The 21,357-nt window shown below is 51.1% G+C and overlaps 1 protein-coding gene and 1 non-coding gene across 5 annotated transcripts in view; one reads left to right on the top strand and one right to left on the bottom strand.

Annotated features, from left to right (window-relative positions):
* Positions 1 to 3,073: 3,073 nt before the first annotated feature.
* Wdr25 (WD repeat domain 25) overlaps positions 3,074 to 21,357 on the bottom strand; it is a 126,935-nt gene continuing 108,651 nt past the window's right edge. For all 4 annotated transcript variants that reach the window (XM_048362091.1, XM_048362089.1, XM_048362093.1 and 1 more), the window contains 3 exons: positions 6,976 to 7,146; positions 3,818 to 3,958; positions 3,074 to 3,327 (listed from right to left, as the gene is read on the bottom strand). In XM_048362091.1, the coding sequence (XP_048218048.1) occupies positions 3,106 to 3,327; positions 3,818 to 3,958; positions 6,976 to 7,146 (534 nt within the window). In that variant the 3' untranslated portion in view covers positions 3,074 to 3,105. The remainder of the gene's footprint in view (positions 3,328 to 3,817; positions 3,959 to 6,975; positions 7,147 to 21,357) is intronic.
* LOC125363689 lies at positions 5,366 to 5,468 on the top strand. The gene has a single exon (XR_007213282.1). It is a non-coding gene; the product is annotated as a U6 spliceosomal RNA (small nuclear RNA).

Here is a 21,357-nt window from a genome sequence, read left to right as displayed (position 1 = left end):
TTGAGCCACAGCTCCACGTCCAGCTTTTTGCTGGTTAACTGGAGATGGTCTCAGAGACTTTTCTGCCCAAGTGGGCTTTGAACCGTGATCCTCAGATCTCAGCCTCCTGAGTAGCTAGGATGACAGTAGTGAGCCACCAGCATCTGGCAAACCGTGTATTTTCTTAGAAGTGTTCTCCAGCATTCTCTTTCTGCTCTCCCTGTAGAACTGTGACAGACCCTCTACTGTTGTCTTTCTACCACTCTCTCCTGCATCTCCCTAATTTCGTCTCACCCCACCACAGTCAGCATGACTTCTTGCTGTGTTCATCCAGTCACTGGGTTTGTTTGTATTTCCGTTGTGCATGTTTTTCATTTCTAGCCATTCTGTTTGGTTGTTTCACAGATGCACCGCGGGACTGTGTCTTCCCGGTCCCCAGAGCTTCTCTTAAGCTCAGCCTTGTTTTTGTACAGCTCGTGGCACAGCCATTCCACAGGCTGGGTCTGGCCCTGACATCGTGTGGAGTTAGAGTCCACCAGTGTCTTGGCTTCCTGCTTGTTGCCATGTTCCTTTGTGTGCCTGACTATCCTTGACACGCGTCCATGCCAGCCTTGCACCTGTGGCGCTCTGCAAGGCCTGGGCAAGGGCCTCCTCTGAAGGGACATTACATCTGCTTCCTTTGGGCACCTGGGGGCCCTTCCCATTGGGGACCACCCACCTCAGGTGCATCGCCTGGCCTTTAAAGCTAGTCCCAGATGGGGCTCTGAAGTTCTTGCTCCAGAACACCTAAAGCATTCAGACCCTACTCCAGCAGGGTGGGTCCTGAAGCTGGTTGGCACTCAAAGGACCCCAGGACTTGCAAACGCTTGTACCTCTGCTCCATAGCTCTTCCCTGAACTCCCTGGGTTGGGCTTGGTGTTTCCCTCCTGACCTCTCGCTGGAGCCAGCAATGTGACCCTCTACTGGGCCCTGGGGAACCTGCCTCTCCTGGCTAGGAGCCCCGGGGTGGAGAAGGAAGGCAGATGGTGTAACACTGGGCATCCAAGTAGGAAGAGTCCCCACCACTCCAAGATGAAGAATGCACGGGGTCAGGGGAGGCTCGTGCTGAGTGTGGAAGGATGGAGAGGAGTTGGCCGGGTAACTCAGGCAAAAGGACACACTTGTAAAAGGCACACACGTGGCAGCCAGGGAATTCCCAGCCGTTCGGTGCTCCCGAGTGGTTCCCCTGCAGGCTCGGCCGCCAGCATTGTCACAGCCAAGTTATTCTTGGTGGCCCTCCCGTACCCAGGGGGGCCGGGAGAGCAAAGGTGCTCCCTCCTCTGCCACTTGGACCCCACTTCATCTTCAACAAGGCCCTACCTGTGCATCCACCGGGGGCAGTGCCTGGCTCCGGGCCTGAGGGGACCACACGAGACAAGGGACACGGGCTCTGCGGGCGGGCGGCCCTGGGCAGCCTTTGGCCTCTGGGGCGGCGGGCTCTCCTGGGCGGGGCCGTGTGCTGGGGTGAGAGCCGCCCCCTCGCCGGCGTGGAACTGGCAGTCAGCACGTGGCCTCCCGGGCACATGCAGATAAAGCTGCAGCTCTCCCACCACAGCTCGGGAGCCTGCAGGCAGGTTGGGGTGCGCCTGGGCCCAGGCAGTGGGCGGGGGGAGAGCCCGCACTCCCTGTTCATTCCTGCTCCACAGTCTCTAAATTTAGCTCTCGGATTTTAAATTGCAAATGGTGAACTCTGGATACCTTGCTAGGTATGGAAGTCAGTGTTCATGGAGGCTCTCTGGAAGGAAGCGCTTGGAAAAGGAGATGGCCTGTACAGAGCCTTGCCCTTCCCAGGGAGCCAGCTCTCACAGGGAGGGTAGCCGCCAGGCCCCCCAGGGTCTATGTCAAGAGACCAAGTCCCTAGGCATCTGCTGCTGCTCCCCTGGGGGCCCTGCACACCCCTCCTCGCAAGCCAGGGCTTCAGGTCAGATGAAGTGGAGGACTAAGTTCTTCCCCTGTGTGTCCAGCAGGCCTGCTCTACAGAAGAGCAAGCTGAGGCGCAGAGGTGCCTGGGATCTGAGCTGGTCTCGGGGCTCCAGTGCCCCAGGGTCACAAGCAGCAGGGCTCATGCAGACTTGAGACGCGGGATGGCCCAGGAGGGAGGAGAGGCCGCCCCGTCCTCCCTGTATGCTGGGGGCAGACAGATCAGTGGTGGAGAGGGTGTTGATGCAGAGGACAACAGAAAGTTGTCAGGAGTGAGCAAAAGCATCGAGGTGGGGTGGGCAGGGCCCAGAGGAGGCAGGCCTCCCGCTCCACTCGTGTCCATGCTCCACACACATGCTGAAGGCCTACACCGGAGCAGACGCCCTCATGACACCTGTACGGGCCCCCAGGAATACTTTTGGGGGGACACATATGCCCCCAGATAAAAAACATCCTCTCGCCAAAGGCTTCCGAGGGTCATGTTCCCACCGTCAGCTGTCCATGGGGCCCTACATTCTTGGGACGGCCTCTCCATTACAGTGGGCACCGGCCAGCTCAGGCCCTGGGCGCTGGACATCCTCCCAGCCCAGCACCTCGGGGGTCTTCAGGGACCCTGCTTCTCCTCTGCAGGACAGACATATGGCCATGATCAGCGTGGACACGTGCCTGCAAGTGGGAAGGCAGCAGCCAGGGGCCTGGGGCGTGGAAGGAGTTGGGAGCTAACCAGCCATCGGGCCTGGGAGACGGACGAGGCCACAGAGGCACGGGCTGGCAAAGCCCCAGCACAGAGCTCCTGGGGCAGACCCCAAACCCAGGCCGCCATCCTGAGGGAGCGTCCCGGGAGCAGCAGCACGGCGGTCCCACTGCGAGTCCCCCACCCATCCTCCAGAGCCCCGCGAGCCTAGAGGCAGGGGAAGCCATCCACACACATTTCCTGCTCAGACCAGCTAAGAAACTGCAGAACACACATTTATTGGGCACCACCAGCCGCTCGACAGACACTTTCTTCCTACAGCCCTCACACCCTGAGACGGGTTCTTGCCCCACTGCACAGAGGAGGAACCTGAGTCCCGCAGAGGGTGGCGACGCCCTCTGCCCAGCCTCAGGGCTGCGCACATCCCCCCCCCCCCCAGTCCTGAGGAAGAAGGGGAGCCCCCGGCACCGGTGTCATTGCCAGATCTTGATGTCGCCTCCCCAGGAGCAGGTGGCGAGGACCGAGGGCAGCACGGGGTGGTAGGTGGTGCCGAGGCAGGCCTGTGGGTGCCCCTGCAGCGTGCACGCCCGGCGGGCGGTTCGGAAGCTGAACATCAGGACGCGGCCGTCGGCACTGCCGGTCACCAGCAGGTCCCCGCACGGGGAGCACTCGCAGCCCACCGCGTAGCCTTCCACCTGCGGGGGCGACACGGCCGTGAGCGGGGGCTGGCGGCTCCGCTCCTCAGAGCCGGCCGCAGCGCACTGGCTGGCAACGTGAAGATCAAAGCCCGAGCTCCTTCCAGGGGACCACGGGCCCGGACGTGGCCCCGGGGGCCCAAAGCTGGATGAATAAAATCTGGCTGTCACAGTCGGGCAAAGCTGGGAACCTCGCTTCAGTGCCCAACACCCCCCTGCCCCAGCAGAAAAAGCGGGCCTCGGGTAGGAAGGGCCTCGCTGGTGGGCCTCACGCCCGCTCTGCCCCATCACCCCCGTGAGCTGCCTACTTCCCTGCCCACGGCCGGGAACCGGATGTGGCCAAGGCCTTGAGTGGACCTCAGCCCACGTGGCACAGCCATCTGGAAAAAGGAAGAAGAATCTACCCATACAGGGGGTTCGTGCACCCCGGGGTCCTGCATCCATTCCTGGGGCTAGGGTGGTGCTTGACTCGGGGGGAGGGCGGGGTTACCTTGTGCCCTTCGTAGCGCCGCCGTCTGCTCATCCGGTAGGGCCACAGGGCAGAGAAGAGGGCCAGGTAGTTGCCGTTGGTCTGTGCCAGGAACACGGGCTCCCTGGGGTGCAAGGTGAGGCTGGGGCACGTGTACCTCTCCTGGGAAGGAACAGGGCCGCAGGATGAGAGGGGGCCCCCCGCCCTCCACTCTGCCTGTGAGGCCTGGCCCTTCTCTCCCCAGCCATGGCTGGGGGTCTGTATGAATTTCCTCTTGCTGCACAAACTCAAGGGCCTGACAGAACACAGATCTTCTGCACATCTGGCAACAGCAGTCTGGCATGGACTTACTGGGCTAAAAACCAGGGGGTCAGCAGGGTGGTGTCCCTCCTGCAGGCCATGCCCTTCTCCAGAAGCTACCAGCAACCGCTGCAAGGTGAACCTCCAAAAAGCGTCTACATCCTGGTTCCCAAGGCCTGTGACTGTTACACCTCAGAGAGGAGACCAAGAGCCTTAACAGACACAAGCGGGTTGAGGGGGACAGTACCCTCCATCACTGTCCTGCAGACCATCGTGCACCCCAGAAAGAGGGACGCAGTGGGGATTTGACACATGCTATGGGGCAAGGTGAAAATGCAAGCCCCCCGCCCCCCAGTTAAGGCTTCTTTGAAGGAGTGCTGCAGTCCCACCAGCCGGGGAGGCAGGGAAACCGCTCTCCTGGAGGGGCGCTGGAGGGAAACCTCTCTCCTGGAGGGGCATTGGAGGAAGCAGGCCCCGCCACCCCCATTCAACCCGAGTACGTGCTATTAGCACGAATGTCTGGCCCCTCGACCTGTGAGAATAAATTTGGGCTTGTGTTTCAAGCTACCAAGTTTGTAGTCATGTTTCCCACTGGAATAGAAACAAACATGCTCCACCCTTTACCGCCACAGTAAGCCCGAGGCAGCCCTGCCTGGATCAGGGCTCCTCGTAGTGAGGAGGTGAAGAGAAGATAAAGAAAAAGACACAACACACTATGCAGAACATAACGGGGAGGGGACAGGAGGGCAAAACTGGGAGAGAGCGAGGGAAGGGGTGACAGTGTCCAAAAAGAAATACACTCTTTATCCAACTTAGGTAACTGTAGCCCTTCTGCACATCACCTTTAGAAGAAGAAAACAATTCAAAAAACCATAAGGGTGGCAGTTGCTCATACAGAAACCACCCTGAAAGTCTCCCCTCTCACTGAATGTGACGTGGCGTATTATCCACGAGGGGTCAACGTGGTCTGCAGCCCTCGCCACAGCACATCACAGCCCAGTAACTTGCTCCAGGAGGCATGGGCCGGAGCAGGCCCCCGGCACTCAGTCAGGCCTTTCAGGACCAGATGTGCCCTCTGGCCCCGCCCAGTGGGGGCTGCACTGGAAAACCCTGCCAGGAAATCTCGAGGTGGCTTTGTTCAGGTTCATACAGAGAACAAAAGGCAGGGTGGAGGAGGTATACAGCTGTACATGATAAATACTTTAAGATTCAGGGTGGAGGCACCAGAGATTAGTCATGGCTTATTTGAAAGCTCAAGGGAGGATGGTAGTGCTGCTTTGGCAGCACACGTACTAAAACTGGAATAACGCAGAGATTACCACGACCCCTGAGCAAGGATAACACAGTAATTTGTGATGTGCGCCATAAAAAGGTGGTGGTGGTGGTGGTGTCTATGGTGATGACGACAGTAGTGGCAATGGTAGTGATGCTGATAACGGGGTGGGGGTGTTGGCAGAGTGGTAATGGTGGCAACAGCGATGGTGGTGGGGATCACGATGGTGATACTGGGGGGGGGTTATGATAGTGGCAGCAGTGATGTTGGTGATGCAGTGGTGGTGGTTGAGTGGTGATGATAGTGATGGTGACAGTGGTAGTAATAAAGCTGATAATGGTGATGATACTGGTGGGGACAGTGGTGGGGATCATGGTGGTGGTCGTGATGTGATGGTGGTAGTAGTATTGGTGACTAGTGATGGTGGCAGTAATGGTGGTAGTGTTGACAGCAGCCTGGGTTAGTCTTGGTGATAGAGATGGTGATGGTAGCGATGGCAGTGGTAACAACAGAGACGGTGGTAATGATGGCGAGGGTGGCAGTGAAGATGCTGGTAGTAATAACAGAAGTAGTGCTAATGGCTGGGTGTTATCGGCTTATGCCTGTAATCCTAGCTATTCAGGCTGAGATCTAAGGATCACAGTTCAAAGCCAGCCTGGGCAGGAAAGTCTATGAGATTCTTATTTCCTATTAACCACCAAAAAACCACGAGTGGAGCTATGACTCACTGGTAGAGTGCCAGCCTTGAGTGAAAAAGCTAAGGGTCAGTGCCCAGGCCCTGACCTCAAGCCCCAATAGCGGCACCAAAAAAAGAAATGGTGATTATGGTGATGGTGACAATGGTGGTGATGGTGTGCCGGCAGTGATAAGGATGGCAGTAATAAAGATAGTGGTGGTCGCAACAATGGGGGTGGCGGTGGTAGTAGAGTGATGATGAGGGTGATGATAGTGACAATGCCAGTAGTGATGGAGCTGATGACGACGGTGGTAGTGATGGTGGTGGTGATGGTAATAGAAATAGTGACAATGGTGGTGGTGGTGGTGGTGGTGATAATGACAGTAATAATGGTAGTAGTAGTGGTGGTGGTGATGAGGGCGGTAGTGATGACGATGGTAATGATGGCAGTTTTGATAACAACAGGTAAGGTATGATGGAGTACTTGTCTCTGGCAGTATAATATACCCTTTATGAATATTCCCTCTTTAAATTCTCAAAACCACTCAGTAAGGTAATGGAAAAAGAGGTTAATAAATGATGGCTTTCAAGTCCTAACTTCGGGGGCCCAGCTCTGAACTCCTGACGCCTGCCCGAGCCACTGAGGAAAGCGCAGACCGGTGGCCGGCTTCCCCCCGCCAGGGCCGACCCTGCCTGGGAGCGGCTGAGTGTGAGGGGGGGCGGGAGGAGAGCTGCTGGGGCGCAGCCTGAGGCTCTCCATGTGTGCGACAGGCCGGGAGCTGACCTCCGCCTTCCCCCTCCTAGAGGTGCTGGGCCTCCAGGACCCCTGTCTTAGGAAGGGCCCAGCCCCCCCCCACCCCCGATCAATCAAGACTACAGAGATGTGCCCTGAGACCGAAACCAAGGGCAATCCCACCCAGGCCTTCTCACATGGAAGATCTGGTTGGAGATTTTGGCGGAGGTCCTGAAGTCCCAAGCAATAATGGTGCGGTCGGCAGAGTCCCGGGTGGAGGCATCAGTGCTGCTCAGGAACTCGGAGCCTTCATGGAGGAAGAGGATGTCCAGGGTCTGCTGGATGGTCGCCTTGTATCCTCTCACCACCTGCAAGAGTGAGCTCGGGTCACACTGGCAGTGCCCGGATGCCCACCCAGCGGGGAGGCCAGGAGGACAGCCAAGCACCTCAGGGACGGGAAGACTCACCGATGGCCATTCTGGGCCAAAGCCACACACAAGCAGGGTCACAAGACACCCCCCCCCCCCCCAGCTTCCCACCAGGGCAGTGTCTGTGTTTCTTGGCAGCTGCTGTGGTGGAAGCCTTGCCTGATGGCCACGCCCAGCACCCCTGCTGGCATATGCACAGGTCCAATGAGATGCCCCCATTTCCCGGGCAGCCAGGGGACCCTTGGTGGCAGCTGGCACCCAGTGAAAGTGCCCTGAGGAAGGGCTTGAGCCTGGCTCACGGGCTCTGAGGAGTACAGTGACAGCCGTCAACACCAGCGTCCTATTTTGTGAGAGTCTGAAGAGGCAATGTCATTCACAGTGGAAGGCCCTGAGTGACAGTCCTGGGGGAGTAACAATAAGGCAGGACCTGGCCACACACTTAGCAGCTCCCGGGTGCCACATGGGCTGCAGTGCATGTACAGCTCTTGGTCCCTTGGCCCTGCCAGCCAAAACCAGAGAAAAATGGGAGTGCGTGCCTTTCAAGATTTTAAGCGAATGCATTCCATTGTCCTCCTTCAAATGTGATGTCCAGTTCACCTTCCATGTAGCACCCACATCGACTCAGCCTGAACCAGGAGGGAGGTATTAAGACCTACTCTCCAGACGAGGTCGACTCCCGCCTCTAAATTCCTGGCCGCACATTTCTGGGCAGAGGTAAGCAACGCATGCTGCTCTTTTGTGACACAATCACAAGCAGACTTGGGGGAGGGGTCAGGTTGGGTCCCTGAACCCCAAAACGGCCAAGGGGCAGGGGAGAGAAGCCTGTAGCAGCTCCCCAAGCTGGGGGGTACCCATCCTACCTGTTTCCCCTGTGCACCAGCAGTCTGTGCACACAATACTCAAGTCTCATAGGGTAATCCTGGAGCCCAGGGCGGGGCCTCCCAAGGTGGGCCTCTGGCTGAGTGTGAAGGAAGGTGCAGCCTAGGGTCTGGGAGGTGACATACAACACTGCACCCCACCCCAGCCATGGTGGGTTTTGTTTTTGTTTTTGCCAGTCCTGGGGCTTGAACTCAGGGTCTGGGCACTGTCACTGGCTTCTTTTTGCTCAAGGCTAGCACTCTGCCACTTGAGCCACAGTGCCACTTCTGGCTTTTTCCATATACGTGGTGCTGAGGAACCAAACCCAGGGCTTCATGTATGCGAGGCAAGCGCTCTGCCACTAGGCCATATTCCCAGCCCCCCTGATGAGTTCTTACAACATCCACCTCAGGAAGAGCACTGTCCTCTAGTGAGGGGAGGGCAGGGAAGAGGAGGGGACAGGAGGGGAGAGAAGCGGGGAGAGGAGAGAGGGGAGCAAATACAGTTTATGGGTTTCATCATGGCTCTGGAACTATCCTCACCAGATACAGATCCATCCATTCCTCTCACCCCCAAATTCCTCCAATCCCCCCTCATTTAAACTATCCTCCCATTTCCCTTGGCCAAGCTAGACTTGGATCCCTGCTGTCCTTTCTCCGTCAGGGCCAGGTGGCCCAGGGCAACCATGTCAAGTGAGGAGCGCCCCTGTCCAACAGGCCTCTGGGACATGGCCTGTGTGCTGAAGCACCCCTTGTCCCCACCGGACGGATGTGGAATAGCCCGAAGCTACCAGCCCATGGAGAATCACCCTTGGGGACACTTGTCTGTGCCAGGCAGACACTCAGTCCTCAGCAGAACTGTGAGCTTCCACGTGACCTTAACTTAATGCCACAGCCCCAGTGATGGCCCCTCGGCCCCTCGTCCCACAGGGCTGATCCATGAAAGGGTGCAAGAGGGAGGGCCCTTCCTGCTACTTGCAGAGTTAGGATCACTTCTCCCCAGAGGCCACATGCCTCTCGGCCATCAGCTGTCCCCAGCCAAACTCCCAGCATGCCCTGCCAACACAGCCACCTGCCTCCCAAACTTCTGGAGGAGAACGAAAGGCACTGTTCTGACCATTTTCTCAGAATGCCTGGAACCAGCTCAACTCATTAGGGCATCCTAAGAGTGAACATTCGGGGTACCCCCCGGGGTTATGGATACTTCCTGCCTGTGAATCCCAGCTGTTAGTGGGAGGCTGGCTGCGCGTGACCGATGTGCCTTTGTGCTGCCCCTGTGCCCAGGCTAAGGGCACAGGGCCCATCTGCGTGTAGAGCAGGCCTTACATGACACTGGCAGCTGTGGTACCCCATCCCAGGACAGGGCCTGGACCAAAAGGGGAGCCTCAGCCAAGTCCATGGGCAGCCCTGCCCTCCGTGTCGGGCCTTGAGGAAAGCAGATGATCCAGAACATACTCAGGGTGATGGAAGCCACCTGAAGGCCCTTACGCCTGCCCACGAGAGAACCTGGCCCCTGCGGCCCCGCTGCCTCTCCAGGGTGCTGGGGCCGGGTATGGGTTGGGCTCCGGCTGTGGCCCAGCTGCCTCTCCCTGCGCACGGGTCTGCAGTGCTGGGATGCGAGCAGCCCACACCGCAGGCAGCTACACAGCAGGCGTGAAACCTTCTCACAGGAGGCAGTCACCTACCATCAAGTCCACCCTGCTGACACCTTCCAAACACTTTCATACTGATAAAGAAAAACAGAGAACATAAACGTGAGAAGACAACACAACTGACGTTCTCTGAAACATGGGGCTTGGATTTCCTGCTAGGACTCCAAAGTCAGAAGATCAAACATAGAGCTTCTAAAAGTAGATGAAGAAGACCACGGCAATATGGGGGAAAAATGGGGGAAACTGTCAGGTATAATCCCAGCTACTCTGGAGGCAGCGGTCAGGAGGATTACAGTTCAGTTAAAGCAGAACGCTTCAACAGACAAGCTAAGCAAGATAGTCCATGTCTGTAATCCCGGCTACTAGTAGGTATAGAAAGGAAGATTATAGTACAAAGTCAGCCCCTGGACAAAGATATGAGCTTTTATTAAAAATAATAATAGTAATAATTAACGTGAAAAAGGGCTAGGGACATGGCATCATAAATGGTAGAGTACTACTTTTAGCAAGCATGGTGCCCTAAGTTTAGACCACAGGACTGAAAAATGGAGGGGGGGGCACAAGGCAGTACAGGAACGTGGTTCATAAAAAAGAAAACAACCCTCCTGCCGCACACACCCAAGAGCAGCACAAACGAAAACCACACGGGATGCTGCTCTCACCAAGCAGACCCAATGCCCGACAGCGACCCCCCATTGGGAGCCCATGGGGTGCTGGGCACCAATCATGGCTGCCCAAGATGCACGCAGCACACACCCTGGCAGGAAGAGTTGAGCCAGTTCCAGCAACCTGCGGAGGAACTGTTACTCCGCTGCACCCTTCTCCTTCTCCCTCCCTCCCTCCTTCCCTTCCTCCCTCTCTCTCTCTGTCTCTCTGTCTCTCTCTCTCTCTCTCCCCCTCCCACCTTTTTGTTTTTTTGGTGGCATGGAGGTTTGAACTCAGGGCATTTTTGAGATAGGGTCTTGTGTGTGTGTGTGAGATCAGGACTGGCTTGGCCTGTAATCCTCCTAAAGCTTCCCATCACAGCTGCAATGACAGGCATGTACCACCACACCTAGCTTTTTCTGTTGAGACGAGGGTCTCATCATCTTTTTTTTGTGCCCGCTGGCCCCAAACCACAAGACTCACACTCTCAGCTAACACTACAGGTGGGAGCCCTAGGCGCCCAGCTCCCAGCACGCTCTTCTAGGAACAGATCCTAAGGCTAGATGGGCACAATCCCAGCATAATGCTAGCATGCTGCCAGTGCAGTGCCAAGGACAGTCGCACTTCCTGTGAAAACAGAGAACTGCAAAGAAGCCGGTCGGCGTCCATCAGGCCAAGCCTATGGACACTCTGTAGGACACAATTCCACTCTGGAACATGGGGAGGCTGCGGCAAAACCACACCTTCTTCTCCGCCCCGCCCTGAGTGAGCTCCTGGACCAGACACCAGGCGGAAGGAGGAGGGGAGAGGTCAGGAACAGAGAGGCGTGCATAGTTACCCTAGCAGGAAGAGACGCCACACACAAAAGCAAGTAAGGGGAAACAGAGCCAAGGAAAGAACAGAATGGGGGACACTGGGTTACAGGCTGAGCTCCATTTCTCTGTCACTGCATCTTGTTTTGCAGATTTGACTCCAAATAGGTGCCTCAGCCAGGTGCCAGTGGCTCCAACTTGACTTGTACTCCTAGCTGCTCCGGAGGCTGAGGACTGGAGGCACTTGATTCAAAGCCAGCGTGGGCAGAAAAGTCTGCCAGGCTTCATCTCCAAAATAACCAGCAAAGCACAAGGCTGGGCGCATGGTTCAAGTGGTAGAATGCCAACTGAGCAAGTGGAGCAAGCTGAGTAAATAGAGGCCCTGAGTTCAAATCCAAGTACAAGAAACAAAACAGGAGCATAGATATATTTTTTTTCTGTGTACAAGTCCAGACAGCAAATACTTTTGACTTTACAGGTCTTGAAGAGCTACTTGTTACTGTTGTCGTTGTGAGTGTGTACTAGAGCTGATTAAATATTTAAAAGCCAATCTTAGCTCAATGGCCTAAGAAAAACAGGCTGCAAACCATACTGAGGCCATGAATTGTTTTGCCAACTCTTTCTCTAGACTTGTACATATTTTGTTAAATTATGCAACAAAATTAACTTAAGAAGCAATTTTTAAAATGTGAAAGCAAAATTAAGCAAATGCAATTAACCAAGTATTGATTTGGTACCGTTAACCACACTAATGGGATTTCTTTTAGGAGACTTTAAAGTATAGTAATTTAATCACTGACCCTCAGCTAAACATGCAATATTAATAGAAAACCAGCAACTTGATGGAAGATCCTCCAAACAAAACCTAAAATCAATCCTCAAGAGGAGCCACTTCTAGCATCCAAAAGGAAAAAAAAACAAAGGTGGTGCAACAAAATACTGAACACCCAAGAGATGAAACTCCCAGCGTCTGAAATCCAATAAAAAGTGATCAGACCTTGGACGTGATCCTCTTGAAGCAAAGGATGTCTGCCACAATGAGGGAAAACAACCATGAACAGAACAGGAGAACCAGGGACGCCCCAGGTGACAGGTCAATAGAGAAGCAGTAGTAACTATGGGCAGGGCAACTCGGAAGGCAGAAGAATGGCAAGAATGTTAAAGATGATACAGTGAAGTTTCTTCCACAGGACCAAATCAAACATGCAGAAGTGAAATAAAAACTCTATCTTTACAAAAGGATTAGTAAACCTGAAGACGCAGAATGACGAGCAGATCCATGAGTTGTCAAGGTGATTGGAAAACAGGGAATGGTCAGTCAGGCACGGAGATATAATAATCCCAGCACTTGGGAGGCTGAGGCAGGAGAATCACAAGGCCAACCTGGGATACACAGTGAGACCCTGTCTCAAAAACCAAAAATAAATAAATAAACAAACAAATAAAGAGGGAGGATGAGTTGGAGATTGAATGAAACCAAAATCAAAGAAATAATGATAAAGCATTTCTAAATTTGATTGGAACTGTAAGCCCACAGATAGAAGAAACTCAACAAAGCCTAAGACACACAGAGAAAATGATACATCACTTGGGTTACTTGAAACCAATGGCCAAAATATTCAAAAGCTAGCAGGGAAAAAGATACATAGGAAAGAAGAAAGGCAAGAGTCCTGAGAAAGAAGGAAGCCAGAGGCAGCAGAGCATGCTTAAAGTATGGGAAGAAAAAAAAAGAGTCTTAACCTAACCTCTTTACTGTGAATACCTTATGGACAAAACACAAGGGTTTCTTTTCTCAGACAAATAAAAAGACAATCAATAAGCAGAAGACTAAAAATGCATGGAACATTAAAGGAAGTCCTGAAGACACAGAAAATGTGAGCAGATCTGAAATTACCTACACACCCATACATACACATATGAAAAGCAATAAAAATGTGATTATGTTGGAAAAACTTTTTAACTTTTTTTTTGGCCAGTCCTAGTAGGGCTTGAACTCAGGCCTGGACTCTGTCCCTGAGCTTCTTTTTGCTTAAGGCTAGCATTCTACTGCTTGAGCCACAGCGCCACTTCTGACCTTTTCTGTTTATGTGGTACTGAGGAATGTTATGCAAGCACTTTACCACTAAGCCACATTCCTAGCCTCTGGAAAATGTTAATGCTTTTTTTGTCCTGCTTTGTTTTTTGGTGGTACTAGGGTTTGAACACGGGGCTTCACAAGCTTGCTCTATTGCTTCTAGCAATTGTGTGTGTGTGTGTGTGTGTGTGTGTGTGTGTGTGTGTGTGTGTGTGTGTGTGTGTGTGTATGTATGTACTGGGGCTTGAACTTAGGGCCTGAGTGATGTCCCTTAGCTTCTTTACTCAAAGTTGGCACTCTTATCATTTGAGCTCCTCCTGTCCCCTAGCTCCTCTTCTGGCTCTTTTAAAAATAATTAATTGGAAATAAGAATTTCAGAGACCCTTCTGCCCAGGCTGGCTTTGAACTGAAATAATCAAACCTCAGCCTCCAGAGAAACTAGAATTATAGACATGAGCTACCAGTGCCCAGCTAACAATATATTTTGAAATAAGTCAAGTGCTAGTGGCTCACGCCTATAATACTAGCTGCTCAGGAGGCTGGGATCTGAGGATTGCAGTTCAAAGCCAATTGGGACAGGAAAGTCCATAAGACTCTCATTTCCAATAAAAATACTCAGGAAAGGCCAGAAGTGGTACTGTGGCTCTAGTGGTAGAGTGCTAGCCTTGAGCAGAAGCTCAGGGACGGCGCCCAGGCCCTGAGTTCAAGCCCAAGGACAGGCAAAAAATAAAATAATTATCTGTTTCCAGCAAAATAATAATAATAATGCATTATGTAGAGTCTAACATGAACAGATGCAGGCCAGTCATTGCATGAAGACTCTATGGAGTGAAACTGAAAATCTGTGTATTGTCTTGAAATTCTTATAGAAGGTACTATACTAACACCTGCAATCCTGGCTACTTGTGTAACAGAGATCAGAGAAGCACACTTTAAGACCAGCAGGGCATAAAAGTACTCACGACTCCATCTCAACCAGTATCTCAGCACAGGGTGTATGCCTGTTTTCCTCAGAGACACAGGGAAGCACAAATACAAGTACCACAGCCCAGTCTAGCCCTGGAATAAAGGGATAGCCCACCTCAAGACAAAAATGGCCCAGAGGCATGGTTCAAATAGTAGAGGATCTGCTTAACAAATCTGAGGCCCTGAGTTCAATCCTGAGTAGCAGGATGAGACAGACAGACAGACAAACAAAGAGGCAGAGAATATGATTTAAAGGTGGACAACTATTAAAACAATCCACGACACAAAGAGTAACAGAAGAGATAAGATGAAATCATTAAAACACTAAAGTAACTTAGAGGGAAATAGATTAAATATATTAATAAACAAGATGCCAGATTTAAACTCCACGACATCAATAATCTCATTAAGTTAAATCAGAATAAATAACCTTTTAAAGGTGAAGCCTCTTGGACAGGATTAAAATTAGAAAACAAGACCTAGCTATACCCTGCATAATAGAAACCCACTTTAAATAGAAAAGCATAAGTAGATTAAAAGTAAAAAGATAAATCATGCTGATAATAATCAAAGAATGCCGATGTTAATAACAGATAAAGTAGATTTCGGTGCAAAGAATATTACAAAGGACAAAGGGTTTTTCACAATGATAAAAGAGACAATTTAATTCATTAGATGAAAATAATAATCCTAAATGTTTAGGCAGCGAATAACAGACCTTCAAATTAAATGCAGGAAAGCGAACAGAACTAAAAAAGGAAACAGATCGACTCCTATGTTCACAAGTATTAGCCAGCTGTCGTGGTTCCTGCTGTCATAACAAAATGACTAGGAGAGGAGCACTGATAAATAACAGAAGTGCACACTCACAGTTCTAGAGACTCAGTAGTTCCTGATCAAGGCACCAATAAGTCGGATGCGGAGCCCGGGCCAGTGCCTCACACAAAGGGGCAAGAGATGGGTGCTATATATAAAATGCTTCACGTGGCAGAAGTGGAAGGGTTAAAGGGGCCTAACTATAGTTAGTTTGCTCCAGCGTGTGTGTGTGTGTGTGTGTGTGTGTGTGTGTGTGTGTGTGTGTGTGTACGTGTACTGCTGCAGCTTGAAATCAGGGCCTGGCACTGTTCCTTAGCTTTTTTTTGTTCCAGGCTGAAGCTCTACCTCTTTAGCCACAGTTCCACTTCTGGCTTTTTGCTAGTAAGCTGAAGAGTGTTTTTTTTGTTGTTGTTGTTTTGTTTTCCCTTTGTTGTCCTTTTTGTTTTCCTTTTGTTTATCTGTCTTTGGGCGGATAAAAGAGGGCACAGAAATGGTGGGACAAAGGGTGAACAAATGCAGCCGTGATATTCACTAGACACTGTGTTGAAAATGAACTCTACAACTTTTAGGTGGGGATTGGAGGGGGAAATGGGGAGAGAGGGAAAAGGTGACACTGTTAAAAAAAAACGCATTTTTCATCTGACTTACCTAATTGTAACCCTCTGTACATTATCTTTACAACAACAACAACAACAACAACACTAGAGTTTCACTATGTCAAGGCTGACTTTGAGCTGAGATCAGATCACAACCTCCTGAGTAGCTAGGATTACAGGTGTGAGCCACCAGCCCCATCATCCCCCAGCCCTTTTATAAGGACATAAATCCCATTCATGACAGCACCCCCCACGACCCAATCACAGTGGCCCCATGACCCAATCAGAGTGCCAGTACCCCCATGACCCAATCACCCTACAAAGGCTACAACTCCTAAGATATCACCCAGAAATTTAAGTTCCAACATAAGAACTCTGGAAGGACATATACATTCAAATCACTGCACACCTGCTCTTAGAGAATAGACACAGAAAATCAGAAAGGATATAGGGCACGTGAAAAACCCAATCAAGCAACTTGATATAACTGGTTCTTGTAGACCTGGCACTCACCCAACAGCAGCAGAATCCACAATGCACACAGGTCTGCACTGATGTAGACATACTATGCAAGCAGCCTCATTAATTTAATAAAAAGACTCAAAGGTATAACATGCAACATATGTTCCGTAACCACAATGGAGTTAAACTAGAAACTAATAGTAAAGACATCTGGGGAATTCTCAAGTAGCTGAACTCTAAGTGGCACACTCTTAAATAATCCACGGATCAAAGGAAAATCAAAACAGAAGTGAGAAAGTATTCTGAACTGCATGACAGTGAAAAACCCAATGTGTTAGCCAGGCACTAGTGGTTCACACCTATAATCCCAGCTATATAGGGGGCTGAGATATGAAGATTGAAGTTTGAAGCCAGCCCAGGCAGAAAAGTCTCAGAGACTGTCTCCAATTAACCAGCCAAAAGCCAGGCCAAAAATGTAAACTAAGTGGTAGAGCAGCATCCTTGAGCAAGCAAGATAAACAAGAGTATAGGGCAAGCCCCAGACTGGTTTTTAAAAAAGTGAATTACTTTCTTCTAAGATCAGAAACAAACAAGACAAGAATGTCCACTCTTAGCATGTCTACACAGAAGTTTGAGTCCAAGCAATAAAGAGAATAGGGAGAAAAAATGAAATAAACATAAAATTAAATAAAATCAATAAATGGCATCAGATTGGTAAAGGATTAAATTTATTCACAAATAATTTGATCATCTACGTAGAAAATACAATGGAATCTGACAAGAAGCAACCAGTGCTTCAGTTCAGCATAGCTGCCTAACTGGAATTGAAGTTTAATATCCTGTCTCTTGAGGCTGGGAATGTGGTTTAGTGGTAGAGTGCTTGCCTAGCATGCATGAAGCCTTGGATTCGATTCCTCAGCACCACATACACAGAAAAGGCCAGAAGTGGTGCTGTGGCTCAAGTGGTAGAGTGCTAGCCTTGAGCAAATAAGCTCAGGGACAGTGCCCAGGCCCTGAGTTCAAGCCCCAGGACTGGCAAAAAAATTAAATAAATAAAAATAAATATCCTGTTTCCCTACATATTAACAGTGATCAATCAGATATTGAAAATTTTAACTACCTTCTACAATAGCATCAAAAGTATAAATACTTAGGAATAAGTCTGACAAAACTGTGGAAACCTTGTACTATGAAAACAACAAAGCACTAGTGACAGAAATTAAAGCAGATGTAAATAAATGAAGTATACTATGTTCATGGATTGAAAGACTCAACATTGTTCAGAATTTGTTTCTGTCCCAAATTACTCTACAGATTAGATATACCATTTAACTTGTTAGAAGTTGGCAAAGTGACTATGAATTTAAAATCTAAGTACAAAAAAAAGCCTAGTCAAAAAAACTCTGAACAAAATTGGAAAACTTATACTAGCTGATGTCAAGCTTCATTGGAAACACAGTAAGAACAGCAGTATAGAGATAGAAGTCCATAAACGAGCCAGGTGCCAGGGACTCCCGCCTGCGATCCTAACTACTCAGGAGGCTGAAATCTAAGGAGAACAGTTTGAAACCAGCCCGAGCAGGAATGTCTGTGAGACTCTTATCTCCAATTAACCACCAAAAAGTGGAGTTTGGCTCAAGTGTTAGAGTGTCAGCCTTGAGCAAAAAAGCTAAAGGACAGCACAAGGTCCTGGCACCAAGGAAGAGGAGGAGGAGGAAGAAGAGGATGAGGAAGAAGAAGAAAAGAAGAAAAAGCAGTGGCGGCAGCAGCAGCAGCTGGCAATGAAGCAATTCTTGAGACCGACAGGGAAGAGAGGAATGTGTTCAATGACACCACGGGGATGCAATCAGGAAAATAAAAGGGCAGGCAACTGGTTTATTACCCAATAAATAAGTTATAAGAAAAACAAAGTAGGAGAGAAAGCTACAGATTAAACAAGACTTAAGAGACTTATCAAGCAAGTATTTAGATCCTGAAAGTCAATGATGAAGCATCTGGGGATATTTGAGCACAGATCAGATTACGTGATGGTATTAAACTGTTGGAAGGGGTGATGGTATTATAATAATTTGGTAGGCCTTATCTTTTGAAGAATCAAAAGTTATTTACAAATGAAATGAGTGTCTGGGATTTGTGTCAAAAAATAATCCAGTGGGGAAGGGGTAGGATTACAAGATAAAACAAGGTTAAAACAGAACTTGGCTTGCATAGAAATTCATTAAATTGTCTCTCTACTTTGGTATATATTTAAATTTTTCACTAATAAAAAGTTTCTTTCAAGTGCTCTGTGGGGAGGAATTAGCTCCACAAATGTTCCTCCTTCTTCATATTAATGGGGCCTGAAATAATAGGCGGAGTGGGGACCGCTGACATCGAGCAGTAGGTACAGAACAGGCATAATTAATGCAGCAGTGCGGCTGGGGCAGCCTGCATCTGTCCTGCTCTGCCCAGGGCCCAGCGCCACCTGCCACCTGCGGGACCCACTGTCTTAAGAAGTGGGCCAAGCCGGGCGGGTGGGGGTGGCCTGGGCGACGCTGTGCTGGGTGAGTAAATTCTCCTACCTAGGTGCCGGTAGTTTCTATAGAAACCGCCAGAGATATTTGGAGAGCACAGAGTGTCTCCGTGGGCCAGCACTGGCTTTGTTCACACCTGCCCATCAGTATCCCAGACCCAACCTATCAAAGCACCCTCATGGCTCACTTTTAAAATCAGTACCGCTCATTATAAAGCACCTGCTCTCAAGTGTTTCCAGGGAAACAGAGGCCCCAGGACACCCCTCTGGAAATTCATTAGCATTTAACACTCCTTAATGAGGCTTGAAGACATGAGCCTTAATAACCATATGCAGGGAGGGCACTTTCCCTTTCACGTTTAGGCGTGACTGATGAGCTGCCTGCACCCGGGACCACTGTGCCACATGCTAGCAGCGAGCAGCTAGGTGTGTCCTGGGAGGTCTCCCATCTCCAGAACCTTCCTTGGTTGTTCAGCGCTGCTTCATAACCTAAACAGTCAGGGTAGAGGATTTGCCCTGACAAGTATGAGCCACCAGAGTGATACTGTTTCCTGAGTCTCCAGGAAATGAACACACACACACACACACACACACACACACACACACACACGATCTCCATCTCCATCCACACAGCTCCTTAGCATTCATTCCCTGGTGTGTGATAGCATTTCATGCCTTCGTGCAATCCTTGGGTCTATCTCGACTTGCTGTCTAGGAACCTCCTCTGCATCCCTAAAACCCTCTCATAACCCGCTTCCCAGACATGCCATGTAGAAGCATCCACAGTGGCTTCCACGGGGCTACTGTCTCCTTCCTCAGCAGGGAGGTCAGGTCAGGTCAGCACCCTCATTTCCTGCCATCTCCTGGCCACTTGGCCACCCAGCAGATACTCAGCAGAATGCGGATGGAGTGGAGGTGCAGTGGGGTGCAGGCTCTGTCACAAAGGCCACAGCTGAGCCTTCTAGCTGAAGACTGGAGCTTTGCTCCCCACCAGCCATACCACTCGGCCCCTCCCTGGCAGGTGGAGAACTGAGGAGCAGAGATGAGCACTTCCTGTGTGCAGCTCACAAAGCATGCTGGGGATTTTTCCCTGGAGGGGGCAATTGTAAAACTGTCTCTCTGACAACTCTGAGGGGAACAGTGTCCTCCATCCAGAGCCCAGGGAGAGCAGGCAGTACGGCGACCTCGCCCGCCTCTCCAGGGAACCACGCCGAGGCCACTCCAGATCCAGGCTTAAGCAGACAGCCCTTTAGGGTGTGCCCAGAGGCCCCACATGAGGCCCATCCTGGCAGGGCCATGCCAGTGCCATCTCAATGCCCCCCACACCATAGGGGCTAGAGGAGATCCCCTGGGCGGCATGGACTTGCAGAGCAGCTCCTGGGCGCCGTAGGGGTGGGTGCCCTGTTACACCTAAAGCTCTTGCTTTGCATTCCAAGTTCCCACACTTACTCAGCCATAATTAATTCACTTCTCCCTTTAAAAAATGTATCAAAGGCACAGAGCATGTATGCTGAGCCTCTGATCACCCGCAATGGCCCTGTCATCACACTGGGTAGAAAGCTTCTGCTGGGAGCAGATGCCTGGCGTTTTGGTCAGGCTGGCATCTGCCAGGGGAGAGGAAGAGTCATCACCTGAGAGCAAAGCTGCAAACGCTCAGGACCGTGTCACTGGGAGCCCACATGGGACACAACCTGCTGCGATCTGAAGACTCGAGATGGCAAGTGACTTTTATTGAACATCTACTGTGTACGCATGACGTGTGACCATTTCTAACCCTCAACACTCATTTTGGAAAGCGGAGATCACTGTCTTTACTGTACAGATGAGGACATTGAGGTCCAGAGAGGCAAAGCATCTGGTTCAAGGTCACATAGCCAACCGGAAGCATTGCTAACTGCCCCAGATCTACAGGCCACCATTTGTACCTGAGCCCTCCAAACCACATACCAGGCTGCCCGGCGTGAAGGACAGAGGAACTGCTCAATTAGTGCTTGCTGGGTTGGACATGCAGCCGAACAAACCCACAGAGAAACTGAAATGATAGAGACTGTGAAATTTTAAATTACAGACACAGAATGCACGGGAAAGGAAGAAATGCAGAAATCGACAATTACATATGTAACTGTGTTGTCGATTCTCTCAAGTGATAAATTGGTTTTCCTCCCTTTACAATGGAGCTGTGAGTTAGAACAAGGTTCTATCAACAACAACACCGGCCTTATCACCAGTGGCAGCCAGCTCCGGAGGGCCCAGGCCTGTGCTGCAGTGCTGGGTAGGCTTCCTCTGCAAGGCCCCCAATCCTGAAAAGACAGTGTGAGGTAATATGCAGAGGTTCTGCCCAATTGTGGACAGAGAGATGGGGGGGGGGGGCTTGCCTGCCTGAGCCTGCTTCAAAATACCAGGCCCTGTTAGCCCCAGTGGCCACAGGGCTCTGGGGTGGGGATCTCCCCAATGTGACACGGCATTGGTGGTGACTAAAAGGACCCTTGCGGGACACATAAGCAGGACCCCAGAGGCCCTGGCCCAGCATGCCTCCAGCGGCTGCCCACCTGGGAAGGTAGGAACCTTCCCAAGCCAAGGCAACCATGGAAGGAGAGCCCCTCAGGCCCCTGAGGAGGAAAAAAGCTGAGCTGCCTAACTCCTGTGCTGCTGACCCAGGCACAGGGGCTCCCTAGGACAAAGCAGGTCCTGAGCCACATGCCACCCAGCAGGGCAGAGGCGAAACTAAGGGAGCAACACCCCCCACCCACCATGGGCTC

This window comes from Perognathus longimembris, chromosome 14 (genome assembly GCF_023159225.1).
Source record: "Perognathus longimembris pacificus isolate PPM17 chromosome 14, ASM2315922v1, whole genome shotgun sequence".
NCBI lineage: Eukaryota > Metazoa > Chordata > Mammalia > Rodentia > Heteromyidae > Perognathus > Perognathus longimembris.
The sequence above is the reverse complement of the archived record's forward strand: the minus strand, read 5'-3'. Positions and strand labels throughout refer to the sequence as shown.